The sequence below is a fragment of the Seriola aureovittata genome, chromosome 10 (genome assembly GCF_021018895.1).
Source record: "Seriola aureovittata isolate HTS-2021-v1 ecotype China chromosome 10, ASM2101889v1, whole genome shotgun sequence".
Taxonomy (NCBI): Eukaryota; Metazoa; Chordata; class Actinopteri; order Carangiformes; family Carangidae; genus Seriola; species Seriola aureovittata.
In genome coordinates this window covers 10,398,925-10,426,200 of record NC_079373.1, presented here as the reverse complement: position 1 = coordinate 10,426,200, position 27,276 = coordinate 10,398,925, and the positions used below count along the sequence as shown (strand labels likewise).

General features: G+C 35.5%; 2 protein-coding genes across 2 annotated transcripts; one reads left to right on the top strand and one right to left on the bottom strand.

Moving 5' to 3' along the window:
- Positions 1-475: 475 nt before the first annotated feature.
- On the top strand, positions 476-18,077 carry adal (adenosine deaminase-like). Its single transcript, XM_056387876.1, has 10 exons — positions 476-610; positions 739-869; positions 1,140-1,200; positions 1,307-1,394; positions 1,797-1,878; positions 2,038-2,164; positions 2,739-2,819; positions 2,905-3,043; positions 3,131-3,231; positions 17,716-18,077. Exons 1-10 carry the CDS (start codon positions 566-568, stop codon positions 17,905-17,907), a joined length of 1,047 nt encoding a protein of 348 aa, XP_056243851.1. The 5' UTR covers positions 476-565; the 3' UTR covers positions 17,908-18,077.
- nat10 (N-acetyltransferase 10) lies at positions 17,953-26,884 on the bottom strand. Its single transcript, XM_056387875.1, has 29 exons — positions 26,761-26,884; positions 26,424-26,550; positions 26,214-26,305; positions 25,948-26,119; positions 25,522-25,644; positions 25,372-25,433; positions 25,171-25,285; positions 24,569-24,676; positions 24,230-24,363; positions 24,033-24,126; positions 23,845-23,943; positions 23,339-23,475; positions 22,777-22,901; positions 22,534-22,684; positions 21,649-21,745; positions 21,413-21,529; positions 20,996-21,097; positions 20,832-20,906; positions 20,630-20,746; positions 20,371-20,504; positions 20,233-20,281; positions 20,038-20,134; positions 19,845-19,952; positions 19,591-19,763; positions 19,372-19,491; positions 19,178-19,276; positions 18,746-18,819; positions 18,550-18,630; positions 17,953-18,460 (listed from the first exon to the last, which is right to left on the bottom strand). The coding sequence occupies exons 2-29, from the start codon at positions 26,535-26,537 to the stop codon at positions 18,316-18,318; spliced, it is 3,114 nt and encodes a 1,037-aa protein (XP_056243850.1). The 5' UTR covers positions 26,538-26,550; positions 26,761-26,884; the 3' UTR covers positions 17,953-18,315.
- Between the last annotated feature and the right edge of the window lie 392 nt (positions 26,885-27,276).

The window sequence follows — 27,276 nt, the reverse complement described above, 5'->3', positions numbered from 1 at the left end:
TTTTATATTGCAGTATTACTACTTAAAGGATAAAGGAGTACAGTAAAGGATCTGAATTCTTCTTCCACCACTGATATCATGGTGTTATGTATAAAAATCATGTTCTGCAAAGTAACCAATTTGATAAATGTAATAAAGTGGGAAAAAGCGCAACATTTTCTTATGAAATTTTATAAAATAGATATGGTCAAAATACCAATGTTATTCAAGCGATGACCTAGAAAAATTATTAAAAGGAAAACAATAGTGGTTATGTAATGCTCCATGTCCTTCAAAATTATCGTATTAGAAAAATTAATTAATTAATAAGGAAATAACAGTCATTGCTTTATCAGCTACAAAGAAACCAAAACGGCAGAGTTTTTAAGACAATCTCAGAGCGTAAACACAGAGCGGAACCTTGACGAGGGAAACAACTACAGAAGTTGGGGCATATTTCCTTGTTGCACTTGGTGGTGCCACAGTGAAATGTAGACTGAAAACACAGGTGGTTTGTCAGCTTGATGTGACAGATAACAGCTCAGAGCTCGCACACTAGCTGTCTCGTTCTTTGTTGTACTTTGTGATGGATAATGAAGCTGACGTCTTCTATCGTCAGCTGCCGAAAGTGGTAAGTCAGGAAATGTGATGATAATATTTTAAGGAAAGAAAGAACTCGGTGTTTACAAAAGAAGTAACTAAATGTGGTTAACGTTTGTGATAGCTACATGCTAACGTCAGCGTTTTAACTGTCACCAGGAGCTTCATGCTCACCTCAACGGCTCTGTCAGCTCCCAGACCATCGAGAAACTCATCAAGCGAAAGCCACATCTCAACATTGAGCACAGCATGACTGCTATCGGCAAAGGCCAGCGGAGGACGCTGGATGAGTGCGTCTTAATTTATTCAAAGTTTAATACAAGAGCTAGAGGGGGTGTCTGATATCAAACAGGTGAAACTGATTATTAATTAGTAATTTCATCCATTCTTTCTTAATTAAGGGGAATCAGTCAAGTAAGTGATAAGTAGATAATCGTCTCTGTATGCTCCATGTGAAGCAAATGATCTGTATTCACGTAGACAACAGTAGACTGACAATAGGAAGGGGTGTCTTTGTTACACGGGTCAACATTAAAACAACATGGCGCACATGTCCGCAGGTGTTTTCAGGTCTTCAAGGTCATCCATCAGCTGGTGGACACGGAGGAGGACATCCTGATGGTGAGGACTGACCCTCAGTTAAAAATTAACTCACGTGTTGCTCTTTTTTTTTAATCTAATTGTTTGCGGAGAGTATCATCAACATATGTTAGTTTTTTCTTTCCAGGTGACTACAGATGTCATCCGGGAGTTTGCAGCTGACTCTGTCAAATATTTAGAGCTCAGAAGTACACCAAGGGAGGAGAAACACACAGGTAATGATGTTCAGCATGGAGCCTAATGTTTTTAGGCTTACAAATACAGCTGCAATGATTAGCCAATTAATTGATTAGTCAATCAACAGAAAATGAATTATATTGATAATCGAATAAATGTTATAAATGTTATTTCCAGCTTCTCAGATGAAGGGATTTTGTTGGTGCTTTTCTTTGTCCTACATGTCAGTAGACTGAATATCTTTGGATTTTGGACTTGATCTGTCAAAACAAGGCCAGGACCAAGATTCCCACATCACAACACGTTGGGCTGTAGGAAATCATAGGGAATTTTTCACTATTTTCTGATGTTGACCATTAATCAAGAAAATAATTGGCAGATTTATCAATAATGAAAATAATCATTAGTTGCTACTTATAAGTTCATTATGTTTTTCCTAGGATTGACAAAAAAGGGATATATTGAAACTGTCATCAGAGCCATCCAGCTGTGCAAAAATGAGGGATTGGACATTGATGTCAGGTAGGCATAGCATGCATTATTATTGCAGTGTAGAAAAAATACAGAAACACACACACTCCTGTATGTCTCTCATAGTAAAATGATTGACTATGATGTTCCAACAACTTCACTGCTGGCCTAAGTAGTGCATCATACTAAACGTGACGATTTATCTTGAAGGTTTCTCGTGGCAATTGACCGCAGGAATGGAGCAGAAGTTGCCATGGAGACAGTGGCCCTGGCTGAGCAGTTCCTGTTGTCCTCTGATGGTTTGGTGGTGGGACTTGACCTGAGTGGAGATCCAACGGTTAGTCAGCCAGTTTGAGGCTTGCAAAGGTGGAAAGTAGCAAAGAAAATTTACTGGTGAAAATAAAATGACAGTTTTATGCTTAATGTGATGTATTATTAGAGAAATGTATTAGAAATATAAAATTAGACAAGTGGTTCCTACGCCTCTTTAAACCAGGGCACCCCTGTTTTTCCCCCTTTCACTATAAGTGGCTCACAAAGATGTTAGTCGCCTTTTGACAGTATTAGTATCTTTTTTAAATTAATTTTTAACTTGTGCATTACATTTATTCATATCATAAACTGGCACTGCAATCTAAATATGAGATGTATACTGTTTTATTTTGGTATAGCTAAATTATATTAATTTTTTGTTGATGGAAATTAACTAAATTAGCAACATTTGTTCTGTCATCCACAAATCAGTCCAAATAGCATTTTCTAACTCTAAATTTACCCTTTTACTTTTTTTCTCCTTTTTTGCTTATTTTTCTGTAGTTCACGTAGCTGTCACCTACTTGTTTGATGTATTTAATCCATTAAAAATGTATGGTGTTTGTTGCTGGATTAATTAATGAAATTTTCATTCTAAGGTGGGTGATGGCAAATCTCTACTTCCAGCTCTAGAGAGGGCCAAGAACTGTGGACTGAAGCTGTCACTGCACCTTTCAGAAGTATGATCATAATGTTCTTTTTTATCATTTGACTTTAGTCACATTGTCTGCAAGTGTGATGACATTGCAACAAAAAACGTTGCAGGTTCCATCCCAGCTGGAGGAGTCAGATTTGCTATTGAATCTTCCTCCAGACAGGATCGGTCATGGCACCTTCTTGCATCCTGAAGTGGGTGGATCTCAAAATCTGGTCAACAAAGTGCTAAAGAACAACATACCACTGGGTAAGACCAAGACGAAATGAGTAATGTTCTGTGGTTCGTACAGTATGTTGACTTGGTTATAGATCTCCCAACTTTCTTTTTTTGTAGAGCTATGCCTGACGTCAAATGTTAAAGGACAAACTGTGCCATGTTACTCCCAACATCACTTCAACTACTGGTATCAGCTTGGACATCCAAGTGTAATTTGTGTAAGTTCCCTGCTTTGATACACTTTGAAATCTGTGATGCTCTTTGAAAAGTCTTTAGTCTGTGTTAGTTTCTGATTAGGATTAGGGCGAAGGTTGGGTAACAGGTGACATAATGATACCCTCAGTTCCACTTCTAGGTCATGGGACAGGACATGATACTTCATTGGATTGGCTACCTTTAAAACATGTTTTTCTACTAAAACCTTTTCAATTTAACCAGTCGTCTCAATTGCATCAGTGTTTAATGCATTATTCTAATACGAATAGTCACTAGAACATTTCCTCAGTACTGTACAAACTAGAATTACCGCTTTGCAGTTGTATGCCTCCATCAACCAGCCATGTTGTATGAATAGAACAGAAGAATTCACTAAAAACGATAATGACCAAACATAGGGGGACAACCTTTGCACTGGAAGTTCAAACATAAAATAAGTCATACTATAACAAGTCATAAAAACAACATAGTATAGTAAGTAATAAAAATGTCATTGTTAGAGCCATTTGTATTTGTGTGTGTTAGAGTAATGCACTGGTTGCCACAGTAGGTGGCGTATTGAATGGCAACACATGAAATGTATAAGTAGAAGAGGAGGCAATTACTCCTCAGGTGTGTTGCTTACCGGGGAGAAGCACACAGTTTTTGACCGTCGCCGTTCAGAGCCCAATGTTTAAGCCTTTTGTTTATTTTCATGTAAGTTATTGGTACAACGTATGTGAGTGAAGACCAAAGGCTGTTTTGTTACACGGTAAATAAATACATCATAATCGGAAGCACAAGTCGGATGTTTTGATTTATCATATGGAGCCACCTCATGACGACGCGTCAACTACGCATCCCGGTAGCAGCCCCTCACTGTGGCTTAGGTTTATTTAGTTGAACCCAAGTCATTACAGTCATAGTATGGTAAATCATAAAAAGTCAAAGTATAGTAGGGTATAAAAATGTCATAGTATAGTAAGGTATAAAAACGTTGTTGTATGGTAAGGCATAAAGAACAATAGTATAGTAAGGCATAAAAACGTCAGTATAGTGAGGCATAAAAACATCAAAGTATGATAAGGCATAAAGAGCAATAGTATAGTAAGGCATTAAAACATCATAATATAGTAAGGTATAAAAACATCATAGTATAGTAAGGTATAAAATCTTTGTTGTATGGTAAGGCATAAAGCGTAATAGTATAGTAAAATATAAAAACGTCATAGAATAGTAAGGTAAAAAAACGTTGTTGTATGGTAAGACATAAAAATGTCATAGTATGGTAAGGCATAAAAACGTCATAGTATAATGAAGCATAGAAACGTCATGGTATAGTAAGGCATAAAAACATCATAGTGTAGTAAGGTATAAAAAGTTGTAGTATAATAAGGCATAAAAACGTCATAGTATAGTAGTGTATAAAAACGTCATAGTATAGTGAGGTATAAAAACATCAAAGTATATTAGGGTATAAAAACGTCATAGTATAGTGAGGCATAAAAACATCATAGTATGGTAAGGCATAAAAACGTCATAGTATAGTAAGGCATAAAAACGTCATAGTATAGTAAGGTATAAAAACGTCATAGTATGGTAAGGCATGAAAACATCATAGTATAGTAAGGTATAAAAACGTCACAGTATAGTAAGGTATAAAAACGTCATACTATGGTAAGGCATGAAAACATCATAGTATAGTAAGGTAAAAAACGTCATAGTATAGTAAGGCATAAAAACATCATAGTATAGTAAGGCATAAAAACATCATAATATAATAAGGCATAGAAACGTCATAGTATAGTAAGGCATAAAAACATCATAATATAATAAGGCATAGAAACATCATAGTATAGTAGTGTATAAAAACGTCATAGTATAGTGAGGTATAAAAACGTCAAAGTATATTAGGGTATAAAAACGTCATAGTATAGTGAGGCATAAAAACGTCATAGTATAGTGAGGCATAAAAACATCATAGTATGGTAAGGCATAAAAACGTCATAGTATAGTAAGGCATAAAAACGTCACAGTGTAGTAAGGTATAAAAACGTCATACTATGGTAAGGCATGAAAACATCATAGTATAGTAAGGTATAAAAACGTCATAGTATAGTAAGGCATAAAAACATCATAATATAATAAGGCATAGAAACATCATAGTATAGTAAGGCATAAAAAGTTGTAGTATCCAAAGGCATAAAAACAACATAGTGTAGTAAGGCATAGAAACGTCATAGTATAATAAGGCATGAAAACGTCATAATATAGTAGGGTATAAAAACATCATAGTATGGTAAGGCATTAAAACGTCATATTAAGGTATAAAAACGTCATTGTATGATAAGGCATAACAATGTCATAATATGGTAAGGCATAAAAACGTCATAGTATAGTGAGGCATAAAAACATCATAGTATGGTAAGGCATAAAAACGTCATAGTATAGTAAGGCATAAAAACGTCATAGTATAGTAAGGCATAAAAACGTCATAGTATAGTGAGGCATAAAAACATCATAGTATGGTAAGGCATTAAAAAGTCATAGTTTAGTAAGGTATAAAAATGTCATTGTATGATAAGGCATAAAAATGTCATAGTATGGTAAGGCATAAAAACGTCATAGTATAGTGAGGCATAAAAACATCATAGTATGGTAAGGCATAAAAACGTCATTGTATAATAAGGCATAGAAACGTCATAGTATAGTAAGGCATAAAAACGTCATAGTATAGTAAGGCATAAAAACTTCATTGTATGGAAAGGCATGAAAACGTCATGATACTGAGTCTTAAAAACGTCATAGTATAGTAAGGTATAAAAACGTCATAGTATAGTAGAGTATAAAAGCATCTTAGTATGGTAAGGCATAGAAACGTCATAGTATAGTAAGGCATAAAAACGTCATAGTATAGTAAGAAAAAAACGTCATAATATAGTAAGGCATAAAAACGTCATAGTATGGTAAGGCATAAAAACGTCATCGTATAATAAGGCATAGAAACGTCATAGTATAGTAAGGTATAAAAGTTGTAGTGTGGTAAGGCATAAAAATGTCGTAGTATAGTAGGGAATAAAAACATCATAATATAATAAGGCATAAAAACGTCATAGTATAGTAGGGTATAAAAACGTCATACTATAGTAGGGTATAAAAGCGTCAAAGTGTAATAGGGTATAAAAATGTCATAGTATAGTAAGGTATAAAAACGTCACAGTATAGTAAGGTATAAAAACGTCATACTATGGTAAGGCATGAAAACATCATAGTATAGTAAGGTAAAAAACGTCATAGTATAGTAAGGCATAAAAACATCATAGTATAGTAAGGCATAAAAACATCATAATATAATAAGGCATAGAAACGTCATAGTATAGTAAGGCATAAAAACATCATAATATAATAAGGCATAGAAACATCATAGTATAGTAGTGTATAAAAACGTCATAGTATAGTGAGGTATAAAAACGTCAAAGTATATTAGGGTATAAAAACGTCATAGTATAGTGAGGCATAAAAACGTCATAGTATAGTGAGGCATAAAAACATCATAGTATGGTAAGGCATAAAAACGTCATAGTATAATAAGGCATAAAAACGTCACAGTGTAGTAAGGTATAAAAACGTCATACTATGGTAAGGCATGAAAACATCATAGTATAGTAAGGTATAAAAACGTCATAGTATAGTAAGGCATAAAAACATCATAATATAATAAGGCATAGAAACATCATAGTATAGTAAGGCATAAAAAGTTGTAGTATCCAAAGGCATAAAAACAACATAGTGTAGTAAGGCATAGAAACGTCATAGTATAATAAGGCATGAAAACGTCATAATATAGTAGGGTATAAAAACATCATAGTATGGTAAGGCATTAAAACGTCATATTAAGGTATAAAAACGTCATTGTATGATAGGGCATAACAATGTCATAATATGGTAAGGCATAAAAACGTCATAGTATAGTGAGGCATAAAAACATCATAGTATGGTAAGGCATAAAAACGTCATAGTATAGTAAGGCATAAAAACGTCATAGTATAGTAAGGCATAAAAACGTCATAGTATAGTGAGGCATAAAAACATCATAGTATGGTAAGGCATTAAAAAGTCATAGTTTAGTAAGGTATAAAAATGTCATTGTATGATAAGGCATAAAAATGTCATAGTATGGTAAGGCATAAAAACGTCATAGTATAGTGAGGCATAAAAACATCATAGTATGGTAAGGCATAAAAACGTCATTGTATAATAAGGCATAGAAACGTCATAGTATAGTAAGGCATAAAAACGTCATAGTATAGTAAGGCATAAAAACTTCATTGTATGGAAAGGCATGAAAACGTCATGATACTGAGTCTTAAAAACGTCATAGTATAGTAAGGTATAAAAACGTCATAGTATAGTAGAGTATAAAAGCATCTTAGTATGGTAAGGCATAGAAACGTCATAGTATAGTAAGGCATAAAAACGTCATAGTATAGTAAGAAAAAAACGTCATAATATAGTAAGGCATAAAAACGTCATAGTATGGTAAGGCATAAAAACGTCATCGTATAATAAGGCATAGAAACGTCATAGTATAGTAAGGTATAAAAGTTGTAGTGTGGTAAGGCATAAAAATGTCGTAGTATAGTAGGGAATAAAAACATCATAATATAATAAGGCATAAAAACGTCATAGTATAGTAGGGTATAAAAACGTCATACTATAGTAGGGTATAAAAGCGTCAAAGTGTAGTAGGGTATAAAAATGTCATAGTATAGTAAGGCATAAAAACGTCATAGTATAGTGAGGAATAAAAACATCATAATATAGTAAGGTATAAAAAAATCTTGGTATAGTAAGGCATAAAAACTTCATTGTATGGAAAGGCATAAAAACGTGATATTATAGTAAGGCATAAAAACGTCATACTATAGTAGGGTATAAAAACGTCATAGTATAGTAAGGCATAAAAACGTCATAGTATAGTAAGTCTTAAAAACGTCATAGTATAATAAGGCATAAAAACTACATAGTATAGTAAGGCATAAAAACTACATAGTATAGTAAGGTATAAAAACATCATAGTATAGTGAAGCATAAAAATATCATAGTATAGTAAGGCATAAAAACATAGTGTAGTTAGGTATAAAAAGTGGTAGTATCGAAAGGCATAAAAACGTTATAGTATAGTAAGGCATAAAAACGTCATAGTATAGTGAGGCATAAAAACTTAATTGTATGGAAAGGCATAAAAACGTCATAGTATAGTAAGGCATAAAAACATCATAGTATAGTAAGTCTTAAAAACGTCAAAGTATAGTAGGGTATAAAAACGTCATAGTATAGTGAGGCATAATAACTTCATAGTATAGTAAGGCTTAAAGTCATAGTATAGTAGGTATAAAAACGTCATAGTATAGTGAGGCATACAAACGTCATAGTATGGTAAGGCATGAAAACATCATAGTATAGTAAGGTATAAAAATGTCGTTGTATGGTAAGGCATACAAACATCATAGTATAGTATGGCATAAAAACGTCATAGTATAGTAGGGTATAAAAACGTCATAGTATAGTAAGGCATAAAAACATCATAGTATGGTAAGGCATAAAAACGTCATAGTATAATAAGGCATAGAAACGTCATAGTATAGTAAGGTATAGAAACGTCGTATGGTAGGCATAAAGAGTAATAATATAGTAAGGCATAAAAACGTCATAGTATAGTTAGGCATAAAAACGTCATAGTATAGTAAGGCATAAAAACGTCATAGTATAGTAAGGTATAAAAACGTCATAGTATAGTAAGTCTTAAAATTGTCATAGTATAGTAAGTCTTAAAAACGTCATAGTATAGTGAGGCATAAAAACGTCATAGTATAATAAGGCATAGAAATGTCATAGTATAGTAAGGCATAAAAACTTCATTGTATGGAAAGGCATAAAAACGTCATAGTATAGTAAGGCATAAAAACGTCATAGTATAGTAAGTCATAAAAACATCATAGTGTAGTAGGGTATAAAAACGTCATAGTATAGTAAGGCATAAAAACGTCATAGTATAATAAGGCATAGAAATGTCATAGTATAGTGAGGAGTAAAAACGTCATAGTATGGTAAGGCATGAAAACGTCATAGTATAATAAGGCATAGAAATGTCATAGTATAGTACGGCATAAAAAACATCATAGTATAGTAGGGTATAAAAACGTCATAGTATAGTAAGGCATAAAAACGTCATAGTATAGTCAGTCATAAAAACATCATGGTATGGTAAGGCATAAAAACGTCATAGTATAATAAGGCATAGAAACGTCATAGTATAGTAAGGTATAAAAACGTCGTATGATAGACATAAAGAGTAATAATATAGTAAAGCATAAAAACGTCATAGTATAGTTAGGCATAAAAACGTCATAGTATAGTAAGGCATAAAAATGTCATAGTATAGTAAGGCATAAAAACATCATAGTATAGTAAGTCATAAAAACGTCATAGAATAATGAGGCATAGAAACGTCATAGTATAGTGAGGCATAAAAACATCATAGTATAATAAGCCATAAAAACGTCATAGTATAGTAAGGCATAAAAACTTCATTTTATGGAAAGGCATAAAAACGTCATAGTATAGTAAGGCATAAAAACGTCATAGTATAGTGAGGCATAAAAACATCATAGTATAATAAGCCATAAAAACGTCATAGTATAGTAAGGCATAAAAACATCATAGTATGGGAAGGCATAAAAACGTCATAGTATAGTAAGGCATAAAAACGTCATAGTGTAGTAGGGTATAAAAACGTCATAGTATAGTAAGGCATAAAAACGTCATAGTATAGTGAGGCATAAAAACATCATAGTATAGTAAGGCATAAAAACTACATAGTATAGTAAGGTATGAAAACATCATAGTATAGTGAAGCATACAAACGTCATAGTATATTAAGGCACAAAAACGTCATAGTATAGTGAGGCATAAAAACATCATAGTATGGGAAGGCATAAAAATGTCATAGTATAATAAGGCATAGAAACGTCATAGTATAGTAAGGCATAAAAACGTCATAGTATAGTAAGGCATAAAAACGTCATAATATAGTAAGTCATAAAAACGTCATAGTGTAGTAGGGTATAAAAACGTCATAGTATAGTAAGGCATAAAAACGTCATAGTATAGTGAGGCATAGAAAAGTCATAGTATGGTAAGGCATAAAAACGTCATAGTATAATAAGGCATAGAAATGTCATAGTATAGTGAGGCATAAAAACGTCATAGTATAGTTAGGCATAAAAACGTCATAGTATAGTAAGGCATAAAAACGTCATAGTATAATGAGGCATAGAAACGTCATAGTATAGTAGGGTATAAAAACGTCATTGTATAGTAAGTCTTAAAATCGTCATAGTATAGTAAGTCTTAAAAAGGTCATAATATAATAAGGCATAGAAACGTCATAGTATAGTAAGGCATAAAAATTTCATTGTATGGAAAGGCATAAAAACGTCATAGTGTAGTAGGGTATAAAAACGTCATAGTATAGTGAGGCATAAAAACGTCATAGTGTTGTAGGGTATAAAAACGTCATAGTGTAGTAAGGCATAAAAACTTCATTGTATGGAAAGGCATAAAAACGTCATAGTATAGTAAGGCATAAAAACATCATAGTATGGTAAGGCATAAAAACGTCATAGTATAGTGAGGCATAAAAACGTCATAGTATAATGAGGCATAGAAACGTCATAGTATAGTAAGGCATAAAAACATCATAGTATGGTAAGGCATAAAAACGTCATAGTATAATAAGGTATAAAAACGTCGTATGGTAGGCATAAAGAGTAATAATATAGGAAGGCATAAAAACGTCATAGTATAGTTAGGCATAAAAACATCATAGTATGGTAAGGCATAAAAACGTCATAGTATGGTAAGGCATAAAAACGTCATTGTATAGTGAGGCATAAAAACGTCATAGTATGGTAAGGCATAAAAACGTCATAGTATAGTAGGGTATAAAAACGTCATAGTATAGTAAGGTATAAAAACGTCATTGTATAGTAAGTCTTAAAATCGTCATAGTATAGTAAGTCCTAAAAACGTCATAATATAATAAGCCATAGAAACGTCATAGTATAGTAAGGCATAAAAACATCATAGTATGGTAAGGCATAAAAACGTCAAAGTATAATAAGGCATAGAAACGTCATAGTATAGTAAGGTATAAAAACGTTGTATGGTAGGCATAAAGAGTAATAATATAGTAAGGCATAAAAACGTCATAGTATAGTTAGGCATAAAAACGTCATAGTATAGTAAGGCATAAAAACGTCATAGTATAGTAAGGTATAAAAACGTCATAGTATAGTAAGTCTTAAAATTGTCATAGTATAGTAAGTCTTAAAAACGTCATAGTATAGTGAGGCATAAAAACGTCATAGTATAATAAGGCATAGAAACGTCATAGTATAGTAAGGCATAAAAACTTCATTGTATGGAAAGGCATAAAAACGTCATAGTATAGTAAGGCATAAAAACGTCATAGTATAGTAAGTCATAAAAACGTCATAGTGTAGTAGGGTATAAAAACGTCATAGTATAGTAAGGCATAAAAACGTCATAGTATAATAAGGCATAGAAATGTCATAGTATAGTGAGGAGTAAAAAACATCATAGTATAGTAGGGTATAAAAACGTCATAGTATAGTAAGGCATAAAAACGTCATAGTATAGTCAGTCATAAAAACATCATGGTATGGTAAGGCATAAAAACGTCATAGTATAATAAGGCATAGAAACGTCATAGTATAGTAAGGTATAAAAACGTCGTATGGTAGACATAAAGAGTAATAATATAGTAAGGCATAAAAACGTCATAGTATAGTTAGGCATAAAAACGTCATAGTATAGTGAGGCATAAAAACGTCATAGTATAGTAAGGCATAAAAACATCATAGTATAGTAAGTCATAAAAACGTCATAGTATAATGAGGCATAGAAACGTCATAGTATAGTAAGGCATAAAAACGTCATAGTGTAGTAGGGTATAAAAACGTCATAGTGTAGTAAGGCATAAAAACGTCATAGTATAGTAAGGCATAAAAACGTCATAGTATAGTGAGGCATAAAAACATCATAGTATAGTAAGGCATAAAAACTACATAGTATAGTAAGGTATGAAAACATCATAGTATAGTGAAGCATACAAACATCATAGTATAATAAGCCATAAAAACGTCATAGTATAGTAAGGCATAAAAACTTCATTGTATGGAAAGGCATAAAAACGTCATAGTATAGTAAGGCATAAAAACGTCATAGTATAGTGAGGCATAAAAACATCATAGTATAATAAGCCATAAAAAGGTCATAGTGTAGTAGGGTATAAAAACGTCATAGTGTAGTAAGGCATAAAAACGTCATAGTATAGTAAGGCATAAAAACGTCATAGTATAGTGAGGCATAAAAACATCATAGTATAGTAAGGCATAAAAACTACATAGTATAGTAAGGCATAAAAACTTCATCGTATGGAAAGGCATAAAAACGTCATAGTATAGTAAGGCATAAAAACTTCATCGTATGGAAAGGCATAAAAACGTCATAGTATAGTCAGGCATAAAAACATCATAGTATGGTAAGGCATAAAAACGTCATAGTATAATAAGGCATAGAAACGTCATAGTATAGTGAGGCATAAAAACGTCATAGTATAATGAGGCATAGAAACGTCATAGTATAGTGAGGCATAAAAACGTCATAGTATAGTAAGGCATAAAAACGTTATAGTGTAGTAGGGTATAAAAACGTCATAGTATAGTGAGGCATAAAAACGTCATAGTATAATAAGGCATAGAAACGTCATAGTATAGTAAGGCTTAAAGTCATAGTATAGTAGGCATAAAAACGTCATAGTATAGTAAGGCATAAAAACGTCATAGTATAGTAAGGCATAAAAACATCATAGTATAGTAAGTCATAAAAACGTCATAGTATAATGAGGCATAGAAACGTCATAGTATAGTAAGGCATAAAAACGTCATAGTGTAGTAGGGTATAAAAACGTCATAGTGTAGTAAGGCATAAAAACGTCATAGTATAGTGAGGCATAAAAACATCATAGTATAGTAAGGCATAAAAACTACATAGTATAGTAAGGTATGAAAACATCATAGTATAGTGAAGCATACAAACATCATAGTATAATAAGCCATAAAAACGTTATAGTATAGTAAGGCATAAAAACTTCATTGTATGGAAAGGCATAAAAACGTCATAGTATAATAAGGCATAAAAACGTCATAGTATAGTGAGGCATAAAAACATCATAGTATAATAAGCCATAAAAAGGTCATAGTATAGTAAGGCATAAAAACTTCATTGTATGGAAAGGCATAAAAACGTCATAGTATAGTAAGGCATAAAAACGTCATAGTGTAGTAGGGTATAAAAACGTCATAGTGTAGTAAGGCATAAAAACGTCATAGTATAGTAAGGCATAAAAACGTCATAGTATAGTGAGGCATAAAAACATCATAGTATAGTAAGGCATAAAAACTACATAGTATAGTAAGGTATGAAAACATCATAGTATAGTGAAGCATACAAACGTCATAGTATATTAAGGCACAAAAACGTCATAGTATAGTGAGGCATAAAAACATCATAGTATGGGAAGGCATAAAAATGTCATAGTATAATAAGGCATAGAAACGTCATAGTATAGTAAGGCATAAAAACGTCATAGTATAGTAAGGCATAAAAACGTCATAATATAGTAAGTCATAAAAACGTCATAGTGTAGTAGGTATAAAAACGTCGTATGGTAGGCATAAAAAGTCATAGTATAGTAAGGCATAAAAACGTCATAGTATAGTGAGGCATAGAAACGTCATAGTATGGTAAGGCATAAAAACGTCATAGTATAATAAGGCATAGAAATGTCATAGTGTAGTGAGGCATAAAAACGTCATAGTATAGTTAGGCATATAAACGTCATAGTATAGTAAGGCATAAAAACGTCATAGTATAATGAGGCATAGAAACGTCATAGTATAGTAGGGTATAAAAACGTCATTGTATAGTAAGTCTTAAAATCGTCATAGTATAGTAAGTCTTATAAAGGTCATAATATAATAAGGCATAGAAACGTCATAGTATAGTAAGGCATAAAAACTTCATTGTATGGAAAGGCATAAAAACGTCATAGTATAGTAAGGCATAAAAACGTCATAGTAAAGTGAGGCATAAAAACATCATAGTATAATAAGCCATAAAAACGTCATAGTATAGTAAGGCACAAAAACTTCATTGTATGGAAAGGCATAAAAACGTCATAGTATAGTAAGGCATAAAAACGTCATAGTGTAGTAGGGCATAAAAATGTCATAGTGTAGTAAGGCATAAAAACGTCATAGTATAGTAAGGCATAAAAACGTCATAGTATAGTGAGGCATAAAAACATCATAGTATAGTAAGGCATAAAAACTACATAGTATAGTAAGGTATGAAAACATCATAGTATAGTGAAGCATACAAACGTCATAGTATATTAAGGCACAAAAACGTCATAGTATAGTGAGGCATAAAAACATCATAGTATGGGAAGGCATAAAAATGTCACAGTATAATAAGGCATAGAAACGTCATAGTATAGTAAGGCATAAAAACGTCATAGTATAGTAAGGCATAAAAACGTCATAATATAGTAAGTCATAAAAACGTCATAGTGTAGTAGGGTATAAAAACGTCATAGTATAGTAAGGCATAAAAACGTCATAGTATAGTAAGGCATAGAAACGTCATAGTATGGTAAGGCATAAAAACGTCATAGTATAATAAGGCATAGAAATGTCATAGTGTAGTGAGGCATAAAAACGTCATAGTATAGTTAGGCATAAAAACGTCATAGTATAGTAAGGCATAAAAACGTCATAGTATAATGAGGCATAGAAACGTCATAGTATAGTAAGGCATAAAAACATCATAGTATGGTAAGGCATAAAAACGTCATAGTATAATAAGGTATAAAAACGTCGTATGGTAGGCATAAAGAGTAATAACATAGGAAGGCATAAAAACGTCATAGTATAGTTAGGCATAAAAACGTCATAGTATAGTAAGGCATAAAAACGTCATAGTGTGGTAGGGTATAAAAACGTCATAGTGTAGTAAGGCATAAAAACATCATAGTATGGTAAGGCATAAAAACGTCATAGTATGGTAAGGCATAAAAACGTCATAGTATAGTGAGGCATAAAAACGTCATAGTATGATAAGGCATAATAACGTCATAGTATAGTAGGGTATAAAAACGTCATAGTATAGTAAGGTATAAAAACGTCATTGTATAGTAAATCTTAAAATCGTCATAGTATAGTAAGTCCTAAAAACGTCATAATATAATAAGGCATAGAAACGTCATAGTATAGTAAGGCATAAAAACTTCATTGTATGGAAAGGCATAAAAACGTCATAGTACAGTAAGGCATAAAAACGTCATAGTGTAGTAGGGTATAAAAACGTCATAGTATAGTGAGGCATAAAAACTTCATAGTATAATAAGGCATAGAAACGTCATAGTATTGTAAGGCTTAAAGTCATAGTATAGTAGGCATAAAAACGTCATAGTATGGTAAGGCATAAAAACGTCATAGTATAGTGAGGCATAAAAACGTCATAGTATGGTAAGGCATAAAAACGTCATAGTATGGTAAGGCATAAAAACGTCATAGTATAGTAGGGTATAAAAACATCATAGTATAGTAAGGTATAAAAACGTCATTGTATAGTAAGTCTTAAAATCGTCATAGTATAGTAAGTCCTAAAAACGTCATAATATAATAAGGCATAGAAACGTCATAGTATGGTAAGGCATAAAAACTTCATTGTATGGAAAGGCATAAAAACGTCATAGTATAGTAAGGCATAAAAACGTCATAGTGTAGTAGGGTATAAAAACGTCATAGTATAGTGAGGCATAAAAACTTCATAGTATAATAAGGCATAGAAACGTCATAGTATAGTAAGGCTTAAAGTCATAGTATAGTAGGCATAAAAACATCATAGTATAGTAAGACATAAAAAGGTCATAGTATAGTAAGGCTTATAGTCATAAAAACGTCATAGTATAGTAAGGCATAAAAACTTCATCGTATGGAAAGGCATAAAAACATCATAGTATGGTAAGGCATAAAAACGTCATAGTATAATAAGGCATAGAAACGTCATAGTATAGTAAGGTATAAAAACGTCGTATGGTAGGCATAAAGAGTAATAATATAGTAAGGCATAAAAACGTCATAGTATAGTAAGGCATAAAAACATCATAGTATAATGAGGCATAGAAACGTCAAAGTATAGTGAGGCATAAAAACGTCATAGTATGGTAAGGCATAAAAACGTCATAGTATAGTAGGGTATAAAAACGTCATAGTATAGTAAGGCATAAAAACGTCATAGTATAGTAAGGCTTAAAATCATAGTATAGTAGGCATAAAAACGTCATAGTATAGTAGGGCATAAAAAGGTCATAGTATAGTAAGGCATAAAAACATCGTCGTATGGTAGGCATAAAGAGTAATAATATAGTAAGGCATAAAAACGTCATAGTATAGTTAGGCATAAAAACGTCATAGTATAGTAAGGCATAAAAACGTCATAGTATAATGAGGCATAGAAACGTCATAGTATAGTGAGGCATAAAAACGTCATAGTATAATGAGGCATAGAAACGTCATAGTATAGTAAGGCATAAAAACGTCATAGTGTAGTAGGGTATAAAAACGTCATAGTATAGTGAGGCATAAAAACGTCATAGTATAATAAGGCATAGAAACGTCATAGTATAGTAAGGCTTAAAGTCATAGTATAGTAGGCATAAAAACGTCATAGTATAGTAGGGCATAAAAAGGTCATAGTATAGTAAGGCATAAAAACGTCATAGTATAGTAAGGCATAAAAACGTCATAGTGTAGTAAGGCATAAAAACATCATAGTATGGTTAGGCATAAAAACGTCATAGTATAGTAGGGCATAAAAAGGTCATAGTATAGTAAGGCATAAAAACATCATAGTATGGTAAGGCATAAAAACGTCATAGTATAATAAGGCATAGAAACGTCATAGTATAGTTAGGCATAAAAACGTCATAGTATAGTTAGGCATAAAAACGTCATAGTATGGTTAGGCATAAAAACGTCATAGTATAGTAGGGCATAAAAAGGTCATAGTATAATAAGGCATAGAAACATAGTATATAGTAAGGCTTAAAGTCATAGTATAGTAGGCATAAAAACATCATAGTATGGTAAGGCATAAAAACGTCATAGTATAGTAGGCATAAAAAGGTCATAGTACAGAAAGGTATAAAGAGTAATAGTATAGTGAGGCATAAAAACATCATAGTATAGTCGGGTCATGAGGTTCCAGTCTTGATTCTGATTAATTTCTTTCTAAAAGAAAATAAGAAAAACAATGTTTACCATGAATGATTTTTATTCTTTGTCTCATTACAGACTGATGACAAGGGGGTCTTCTGTACAGACTTGTCTCAGGAGTATCAGCTGACAGCTTCCACATTTGGGCTCAGTCATGAAACCATTTGGAAGCTCTCCCAGCAGGCCATAGATTGTATCTTCGCACCACAGACAGTGAAGCAGCAGCTCAAACAGAAGTGGATTGATTTACAGCCTCAGGTGTTCCAGTAACCCGCTCAGTGGAGCCTAAAGCCAATCACATACCTCAGGTTTCTGTTTGTTTTTAAAAAAAACTTTTTACAAGTCTTTGTAGAAATCATGACATTTACTAAAAAGGACCTCAAAAATTACGGTTAAAAATGTCTGAAAATGAATTAAATGAAACTTATTTAGTACAAGTGTGAAGGGTGTTATTTTCTGCTTTATATACTGTCTTGCACACAACATAAATCAAAGTAACAAACTTCATTTGAAAGTTATGACTTAATGTAGATGGTTGAGCTGAATTCAAAGAAATCATCAGCAATTTAAAAACAAAAATTCAGTGGATGCTCTTCAGTATCTGCAAGTCCATCCAAGATCTTCAAAGTTCTGGCTTCCAATTCACACACAGTCCTTTTGATCCAGCACTTATCGCTGTCACGCCTTTTTTCCAAATTTGCCGTGTTTGTCCTTGTTCTTCTTGAATTTGCCGTGTTGCATTTCCTTCTTTTTCAGTTTCCCGTGCTGGGGACCCCCGTTGCTTGCTATTGCGTTTCCTCCATCCAGCTTCCTCTTCTTGTCACTGTTGGGAGTAAGACAATATCATTACAAACATGTTTCTAGAACAACCACACAATATTTATATTTATAAGATGCTTAATGACACTGCACCTCTTTATGCTGACAATAGCCGTGTTCCCTGCTTTCTGCAACACCTGGTCCCACTCCTCGTCATCTCCACGGATCTTGTACCTGTAAATACAGAAGAAATCATTGCAGCTTCAGTGAATATTTCCCTGATTTAAAAAAAAAAAAAAAAAAAAAAAGGGTAGATAAATAATGACCACCCTCCTGACTTCATACTCACTCTTCCAAGTCCAAGTCCTTCACTTTCTCTATATCCTGCTTGTGTCGCTCCTCAAACTCCTTCGCTGCATCATTCTGTTAATGGAAAAAAAAAAAGTTTCCTTCAAACATTCTTAGGTGTAGGGCTTCAACACAATATTAATCTATCTGCTAATATTTTTTAAGAAGCATTGATCTATAAAGTATCAGACAATAGTGAAAAATTCTCATCAAAATATCCTAACACTCAAGGTTATGTTTGAATTGCTTATATTATCAACCAACAGTCCTATAGAAAGATATTAAAAACACAGAAGATCAGCAAAGTCACACATCCGAGAGGCTGAAACCAGCAAACGTTTGGTATGTTAGTCTATTAACTGCTCATTCAATCACTAATTGTTTCTGCATTAATTAGGCATCACATATAACTGAGTGCTAAGACACCACGTACCAGATCATCATTAAGGCTCCTGACAGTTGGCTCCATGGTAAAGTCTTTAGTGGCCATCATCTCTGCCTCAATTGCTTTCTCCTGGATGCCGGTGAAGGCCTAGGATAGTAAAGGTGAGAGCAATAGAAAGTACTCATGTTATTGCAGTTGTTTAATAATAGGTTGTATAACATCATATAGAAAAACGTACTCACTTGCACAAATTTACGGATGAGACGGTTGAAGAGGCCCATGAGCTGCGAGCTTGGGAGATCGATTTCCTTTTCTAGGTCGTTCACCGATTTGTGCTGCAGCCCTATACCCAACAGTAACGCCTAGAGAAGAATAGTCAACAGCCAATCAGCATCACAATAGAATAATTGTGATCATGGCAAAGGCTCAACTGGGGTTCCAAACTAGTGGGAGGTACTTACACACTGGGCTGCTGAGAGAGAGACGTCACCGAGCTGCTTGAGGAAGAACATGCGTGCCACAGCTGGGATCAGGTCCATGATGAGATGGTAGTCCACCATGCTCCTCGAATACAACTCCAGACGTTTGAGGTCGTATGGGCTGAAATAGGTACCCAGCTCGGAGCTACTGAGAACTGTGGAGACCAGAGACACGTGAGGTCAGAACTGTGAGACACTGAGGAAGTCTTATCACTGTACAGGTAGAGGGGTCTTACTGCTCGTCTCCTCCTTGGACTTCTTATTCTGCAGGATGCTGAGCGCCATGCTCGGATGGAAGCTGCTGAATTGGTAGGAGAGGAGGGACAGGAAGCGCCGGCGGAAATCTGAGGAAAACAAAAAACTGTTAAGGAGGACGATAATGAGTTTCAACACAAACCAGATCTCCTCAGGTAGTGCAGCAAATTTCACCTTTCCAGAAGGCAGACAGCCACTGGCTCTGCTCTGGGGCTTCATCTGTGTTCAGCTCCTTCAGCATCACACAAGAGTGCTCTCCTGTCAGGTCGTTCTAGATGTAACCACACACACATCAATGATTACAGCACAATGAACAGAAACATACTTAAACATTAAAACAAGATCTTTTTTTTTTTTTTTAATACTTACAGGGGTTTGTCTTAAGTAGACTGGAGTATAACCTGCCTTCTTCCAGAACCTGCCAGGTTGCACAAAAAGTTTTGGACATTAATAAATCTTCAGAAGTAATACCACCCACCCCCCCCCTCCACAGTTAGGGGCACTCACTTGAGCAGCTGTGCAGTGAGGCCATAGGAAACTCCTAAATAGTCCAGTCTCTCTGCTCTCCTCTCACTCAGCTTCAGAAGCAGAGGGGGGAGCTCTTTCCGTGGCGTGATGACCTCCTCCAGGAGACTGACAGCCTAGACAACAACACAGTTTGTGTCACAGATGCATGTGTTTAATCTCATCTCTAAATTGTATTTTTACACTTTGTGTGAGAATTAATCCCTCTCAGATGTTGCTCAATACATTTTAATTGTAATACCTCACTGCTGACGGTGGTGATCTCATTGTGGTTAGAGTGTGTGCTCTCATCCATGGTGGGAAACTTGCCCTCATAGTACATCTGCAGCAGCTGGAGAGCTCTGGAGCCGTAACCCATCTGTTGGTCAGGTGGAGACCCAATTACACACGTGTAAATTATTTAAAATGGTGGATAAACAGCTGAGGCCTTTGGAAATTCTTACCCCTTGATAGTCTGGATTGACAGCTATTCGCACGACTCTGCCTCCTGAGAGGCTGCCAAACTCTGGGTCTTGGAACTGGAAAGAAAAGAGCAAAGCATTCATATTTGCACTGTGGAAACATGAGCTGTAAAGATTTTCTCAGAAGCTTTGTGACAGGTACATACTTGTTCTGACACAGTCCAGGGAATGAGATCACCAGAGGCCTTCTTCCCTCTGGACAGACTATTAAGGATGGACTGCCGTGATATTTCTCCCTCCAGACACACCTGAGGGACCACAGACAAACAAATGCATGTATCAATCAAATCCAAAAATTTTGTCTCCACAACATAAGCAAAGTCTCAAGAAATCTGGCTGGAGCCAATGTGTATTTGTGATTTAAGTGAATGACAGAAATAAAGAAATGGCTGATTTAGTGCAAGTCAAGGCAGATTGCAAGATGTACATAAAAACGTATTCATCCTCAGTTTGTGGGAGACTGATATCGTTTTTAAAAAAAAATCTGCCCCAACCTTTTGCTTTCAAATCCATAGAAGCTTTTAAAAAACACTGAATTTCATGAGCGGTGTTGAGTGTCTTACCTGCACCACAGCGAGGACCTCAGGTAGCGAGTTCTGTGTGGGAGGAACAGGCGGCAGGAGGCAGAAGAGGTGATGGGCCGGAGCATCGGACAACAACTGCAGGTCGTTGGGGGAATTCTGGAGCCAGAGGACACAATGAGACAGCAAATAAACACAAAGGCGACTCAGCACTGTGTGTAGGACAGTATGCTCTCTGAATAAAATAGAATTATTTTATTACAAGTTAAATGTCTCACCTTGTAGTGTGACGCCACGTAGAGAGCCATCAGCCTCTGCAGGAACGCCTCAGATGCCTTGTGGTAACAGAACAGCGTGTCTCTGTTCACGTAATATCTGGACGGTGTGGGATAAGGACCTTTCAAACCTGACATGAAGTAAATTCAGATAAGATCAAATATCAACTTTGACATTTGAAATGCTGTATAAATTTAACTGTATGGTTCTGACTGATGGTCACAAAATACATTTAAGGAAAAGCAGGGGAACATTTTGGGCAATAATATCTTAATATATCTCTAAAATAATATCTTTATAAATATTTGAAGTGGATCAGTGACTTAATGGGAGCACAGAGACTAATCTGCCCAAACTTCTTTTTGGGCAGCTGTGAATTGATACTTGAATTGATGTAAATGTACTTTTGACTTGTGTAAATGTTTAAATACCTACTGATTAATCTTAACCAGCATCAATCATCATAATCAATTAATCATTTAAGTCAACTTTAAATCAGACAGTCTCTAGTTCCAGCTTTTCAAATGTGAAGATTTTTTCTTGGTTTAATTAGATAGTGAATCGAAAATGTTTAGGTTTTACACTGTTGGTCGACCCAAACAAGCAATTGAAAACCTCAACTGGGGCTTTAGGAATTTGCAAAACGCTGTTTTTAAGTATTTTCTGACATTTTACAGATTAAATGATTCATCGAGAAAATAATTGGCAGATGAATCCATAATGAAAATAATCATTAGTTGCATCCATTATAAAATGCTTGTGTTTAACTAATGTCACAAGATAAACTTTTATGTAACCAATGCCACCAAAAAAAAAATGTTTTCAGGTGTGACAGTCGTGTCTAGACCAGGGGTAACTTTAAGGCCTTTACAGTAAGTTAAGGATACAGGTCACAGGTCTGTGGAAGTGGGCAGCCAGAGATGAGCCTGGGAATGCTGAGACAGTCTAGACAGAGCAGGTCGTTCAGCCACTTCTCCACAGCATCTCCCGGAGCGTAGCGAATGGACTCGTGAAGGGAAGCCTCATGGAGAGAGCGAGCTGTGTAGGGAAATAATTAAACAGCAATCAGTCAGATGATTGCGACACTCTGAACACACACGTACAGTAAAACACAGAGATCCAGTGTTTACCTGCCGCTAGCCTCGCTGTGTTGGTGGTCCTGTTCTCTGCGGACATGCTCTGCTGACTGTCTGCACTCTGCTGCCTCAACTGCTGAATCAGTTTGAGGGAGAGGGAGCGCCCGGTGCCTTCGTACCTGCAGAGATCGGAAATACGAATAATTAGAGCTGAAGATATTCAAAGATTTTTTTGCTCGACAGAATAATAACTGTTTTTAGAATCGATTCATCATTTAAGTCACAAAAATTCACTTCTCAATGAATGTGAATATTGGCTAATTTCCTTAGTCTTCTATCACACTAAACTGAATTATCTTTGGATTTCAGATGACTGGTCAAACAAAGAATCTGAACATGTAAACTCGGGGTTCTTGGCGCATAAAATGTCTAATTTCTGACATTTTATGCACCTAACAGTTAAGTGAGAAAATCATCTGCAGATGAATTGATAATGAAAACAAGCATTTGTTGCAGTCTGACACATAGTGGTTACTGATCGTCTTCATTGGTAATTAAATTCATATCACTTGGTATTTGGTTAAACTGGTAAATGTCATCCAGCTCCGTCACTGACCCGTTGATGGTGGAGGCCATGAAAACCAGATAAGGCCCCAGCAGTTTCTTAACCAAAGGAAGAGGGATGGCTGCAGCCTCGTCAATGACCAGCAGTTCAGCCTGGCCCAGTTTCACTGCATCACCTGGGTGGATGTACTGTTGGTCACAGGAACAGGAAGATCAGATATGTGTATTTCACTTACTAAGAGTCGTCTGGTCTCATTTACCAAATGCTATCAGAGCAGGGGGCATCCCTCTCTATCTTCAAGAATCTCTTGAAGACTCATCTCTCCTAACAGCAACTCCTCTCCTAACATCTCTGACACCCTATCATGCCTAACTAGCACTTACTGTACACTTTCAGTGCACTTCTCTACCTGATCTCCTTGCACTTTGCTTTATTGAATAGATTTTATACTTGATACTTCAAAGTCTCCTAATGCACAGCTTTAGCTTCAGTGTTGTCCCTCACCTGTGAACTGTTTTGGATAACAGCGTCTGCTGAATAAATAAAAGTAAATGTACCTGAATCGTCTGCCGATGCTCTTTGAAGATATTCACCCGCACCACTGCTTTGTTGAACTCTGGATTCAAAGACTGGATGATTTCATAGTCAAGATGCTCCTACAAATGCAAAAGAGGATATGAGTGGGTCTGTGCTCACAGCATCAGCATACTGTCACTGATACAGAGAGGATGCTCAGGCAGCCCACCTGATACTGCAGAGCATCAAATCCTTTGAAGATGAACTCAAACATGGTGTGGAGGTTGTCCGGACTCGGTGAGGTTACAAAGATATTGGAGTAGCTGCGAAAAAAAAAAAAAAACTCAGGCAATGACTGTCTGTGTCTCAAGACAATACATTAGGCAAAACTGATACATATCAAAACATTATAAAACTAATCTGTACCCAAAAGCCACAGCTCCAGCGACAGCCAGCCCCAGAGCTGCAGACTTGCCTCGACCACGGGCAGCAGTCAGAGCCACAGTGCTCCTCAGGGTCTTCTCCGAGATTGCCTCAATGAACTTCAGCACTGCCTTGGCCTAGAGGACAAGACAAGCCTTGAAAATGACAACTGGGACACCTATCAGCATGTAATTCTTCAGGAACACTGTCAAACTACTTGCACTCCAAAGTTCTGGTTACTTGAAATCACAAAGATCTTTGAATCTTATTGGTGCATTTATCAAATGATATTATAGTTGTGTAATAAATTTGTTAAGTGGCTCTTAAACAAGAGGTCTTGACCTGGTCCATGGTCCTGCAAGAATCCACCAACACTCCCACAGGCTGGGTGTCCTGAAGGGACTCCTTCAGATTCTTCAGCTCCTGTTCTCGTGGCAACAATCCGTCCTCCTGAAGGGGGTGAGACAACTTGTCATGAAATTGGAGGATATAACAAACAAACTTGATTCATATGGCACTTTTCAAAACAGTAGTCATAAACTACTGGGAGAGCAGAAAAAAAGAAAAAGACAAGACAAAAGAAAAACAAGGACACAAAGTGCACAAACCACAAAACATCAAGTCATGAAATAAAAAAATTAAAAAAAGTTTTATGAGTTTCAAGATAGTTTTGAAAAATGTTAAAATGTCTGTCACAACTTCCCAGAGCCCAAGACAACTTCTTAAGATTGCATGTTTTGTTTGACCAAAAGTCCAAAACCCAGCGACATTTAATTGACAACAATATTAAAGAGAGAAAAACAGCAAATGATCACACTGGAGAAGCTGGAACCAGTAAATGTTCTTCATTTATGCTTCATAAGTGAGTAAAAAAAATCACTCAAACTTATTGATTAATTTTCTGTTTTCTAAACTATTAACTGGGTTTACTCTAATAAAAGTACCTGAGTCTTTGGAGGAACTGGTTTGATGTTTGCCATGTGGCTGGAGATTGGCAGGATGTTGAGTTGGTCGTCAATAACAACACAGTTCTTGCAGGATGCAAGAGACAGGATGAACCTAAAAATTGTTAATTAAAATTAATAATACTGTTAAATTGTGACCAAAAACCCCCCAAATTCCATAAAATCCCAAAGTGCACAAACCTCTCATTGAACCGTCCCACCACATCCTGATGAGCCTCAGTTCTGTATCGAGAATGTACGTCCTGAAGAAAACAAACCACAGCAATCCTTAATCAGCTGACTAGAAAACAGAGTCTGACCAAGTGGAGATAAAACATGATGGAGACTTACCATAGTCATGGTGTATAGCTGCTTGAGAGAGTTCATTGTCCTCAGCAGTATGACCACTATCCCTCCTCCCTCTACAGTCTCAACAGTTCTTGCTAAGAGGTTGGGAGTAAGAGCTTCAAAATCCTGTGTAACAAGTAAAACAACAGAAATAAAGCTTGAAAACAGCTGATATACTGACCACATCCACTTTATATTAATCTACGGCCGTGGTTCGCAACCCATGGAACTAATGTTTCTTATGACCCCTCTTCTCAGGTTGCACCTGTAAGCAAGTCAACGGAAGGCTGGGATCTCAGTATTAATGAAAATTAAGAAAAGGTTTGAAAAAAAAAAAAAAAGACAAATTCTTTACTTTGGCATCCTGTCAATAATCTCACAACCCTCTGTGTGATCACTGGTCTGCAGCCACAGAGCAGAGAGCCTCACCTGTAAGACACACATGCCGAAGGTGTTTCCCAGGATCTTGTGTGTCTCGTTGTAGTAACAGTAGCGGATGTTGGTTGCAGCGATGAAGAGTTCAAACGGGTCATCCTGATTCAGATTCAGCGTGCCTGTTTTAATCTTCTTCTGCAGCTGTCTCATGCGCTTCTTGCGATTGCTGTTTTGGAAATATCAGACAAATCAAACACCCTCCTCCTCTTTCATACAATAAATGTCAAACATCTAATTCTCTGAGAGGAGTAAAGGCTCACCTGCTAAATCCTAAGTCTTTTTTGTAGCACCAGAGAACAGAGGGTCGGGCTCTGACGCTGGCTTTAGACAACATGTGGTGCAGGATGACAACCTGGATCAAAGACACATGTTAGATGCTAAATGCGAACAGACTCGTGTGACACAGTTAAATGGACAAAATGAATCTCATCAGGTAAATTTGCCAGGGAGAACAGGAAGTGAAAAACTACCTGATCTCTACCACGATCTCCCACCACCACAAACACGGTGCGATGCTGCAGAGCGACTCCATTCTCTATCTGGACTCGGATCCGGTTGTCTACCTTCTTGCGAACAGTTGCCATCTTCTTCCAGCTCCTGAGAGAAATCAGCCACAACCACGTTAACACAGAGAACCAAGTAATACACGGACGGCGAAGTGAAGTCAGTGAAGTGCTGCCAGCCGAGCTTGAAAAAGAAGGATCTAGCCAAAACAAACGAGAGTTCATCTAAAACCTGCCACAGAGCGAGGAAGAAAGAGTGAGAAATTAAAGCGCCATGTCAAACACGGATTGTCTCCAATTTTACCTTCTGCTACAGACAAACTGATTGTTGTTTATTCCTCATAAAACACAATAAGTCGAAAGCTGAAGCTACAACCCAGCCATCACGCTGTTGATACACTCACGTGGAGACACCCGTTCATGGAGGACCCCCGGTGTAACGTCATAACCTGCGCGACATTTTCTTCAGAGATAAAATATGCCCTTAATTTGGTCTGCCAGGCTGATTCCTCGCTACAACTGAAACAAGTCGATCAACAGATTATTCGATCGACATAAAATTAATCTGTAACTATTTTCATAACACTTTAATCGTTTAAGTAATTTGGAAACAAGATTATAAAAAATTGAAGTGTACTTGAACTGTGTCAAGTGTAGAGTTGAAACGATAACTCGATCATTTTATCCGTGAGTTAATTAGCAACTGTATTGATAATATAATGACAATTATAGAATTGCAAAATTAATATTGTGGGGCTTTGGACTATTGATTAATACATCTACGATGGGCATTTTTTTTTTTGCCATGTCATCAATCAAT

Coding starts and splice junctions, on each gene's coding strand:
- nat10 (XM_056387875.1), bottom strand. CDS start 26,537: ATGGCAACTGTTCGCAAGAAGGTAGACAACCGGATCCGAGTCCAGATA. Junction 26,120..26,213: donor AAAGACTTAGGATTTAGCAG/GTGAGCCTTTAC, acceptor TTTCCAAAACAG/CAATCGCAAGAAGCGCATGA. Junction 18,820..19,177: donor GGAGCCTTAATGATGATCTG/GTACGTGGTGTC, acceptor TTCCATTAACAG/AATGATGCAGCGAAGGAGTT.
- adal (XM_056387876.1), top strand. CDS start 566: ATGGATAATGAAGCTGACGTCTTCTATCGTCAGCTGCCGAAAGTG. Junction 1,201..1,306: donor CGGAGGAGGACATCCTGATG/GTGAGGACTGAC, acceptor TTTTCTTTCCAG/GTGACTACAGATGTCATCCG. Junction 2,165..2,738: donor ACCTGAGTGGAGATCCAACG/GTTAGTCAGCCA, acceptor TTTCATTCTAAG/GTGGGTGATGGCAAATCTCT.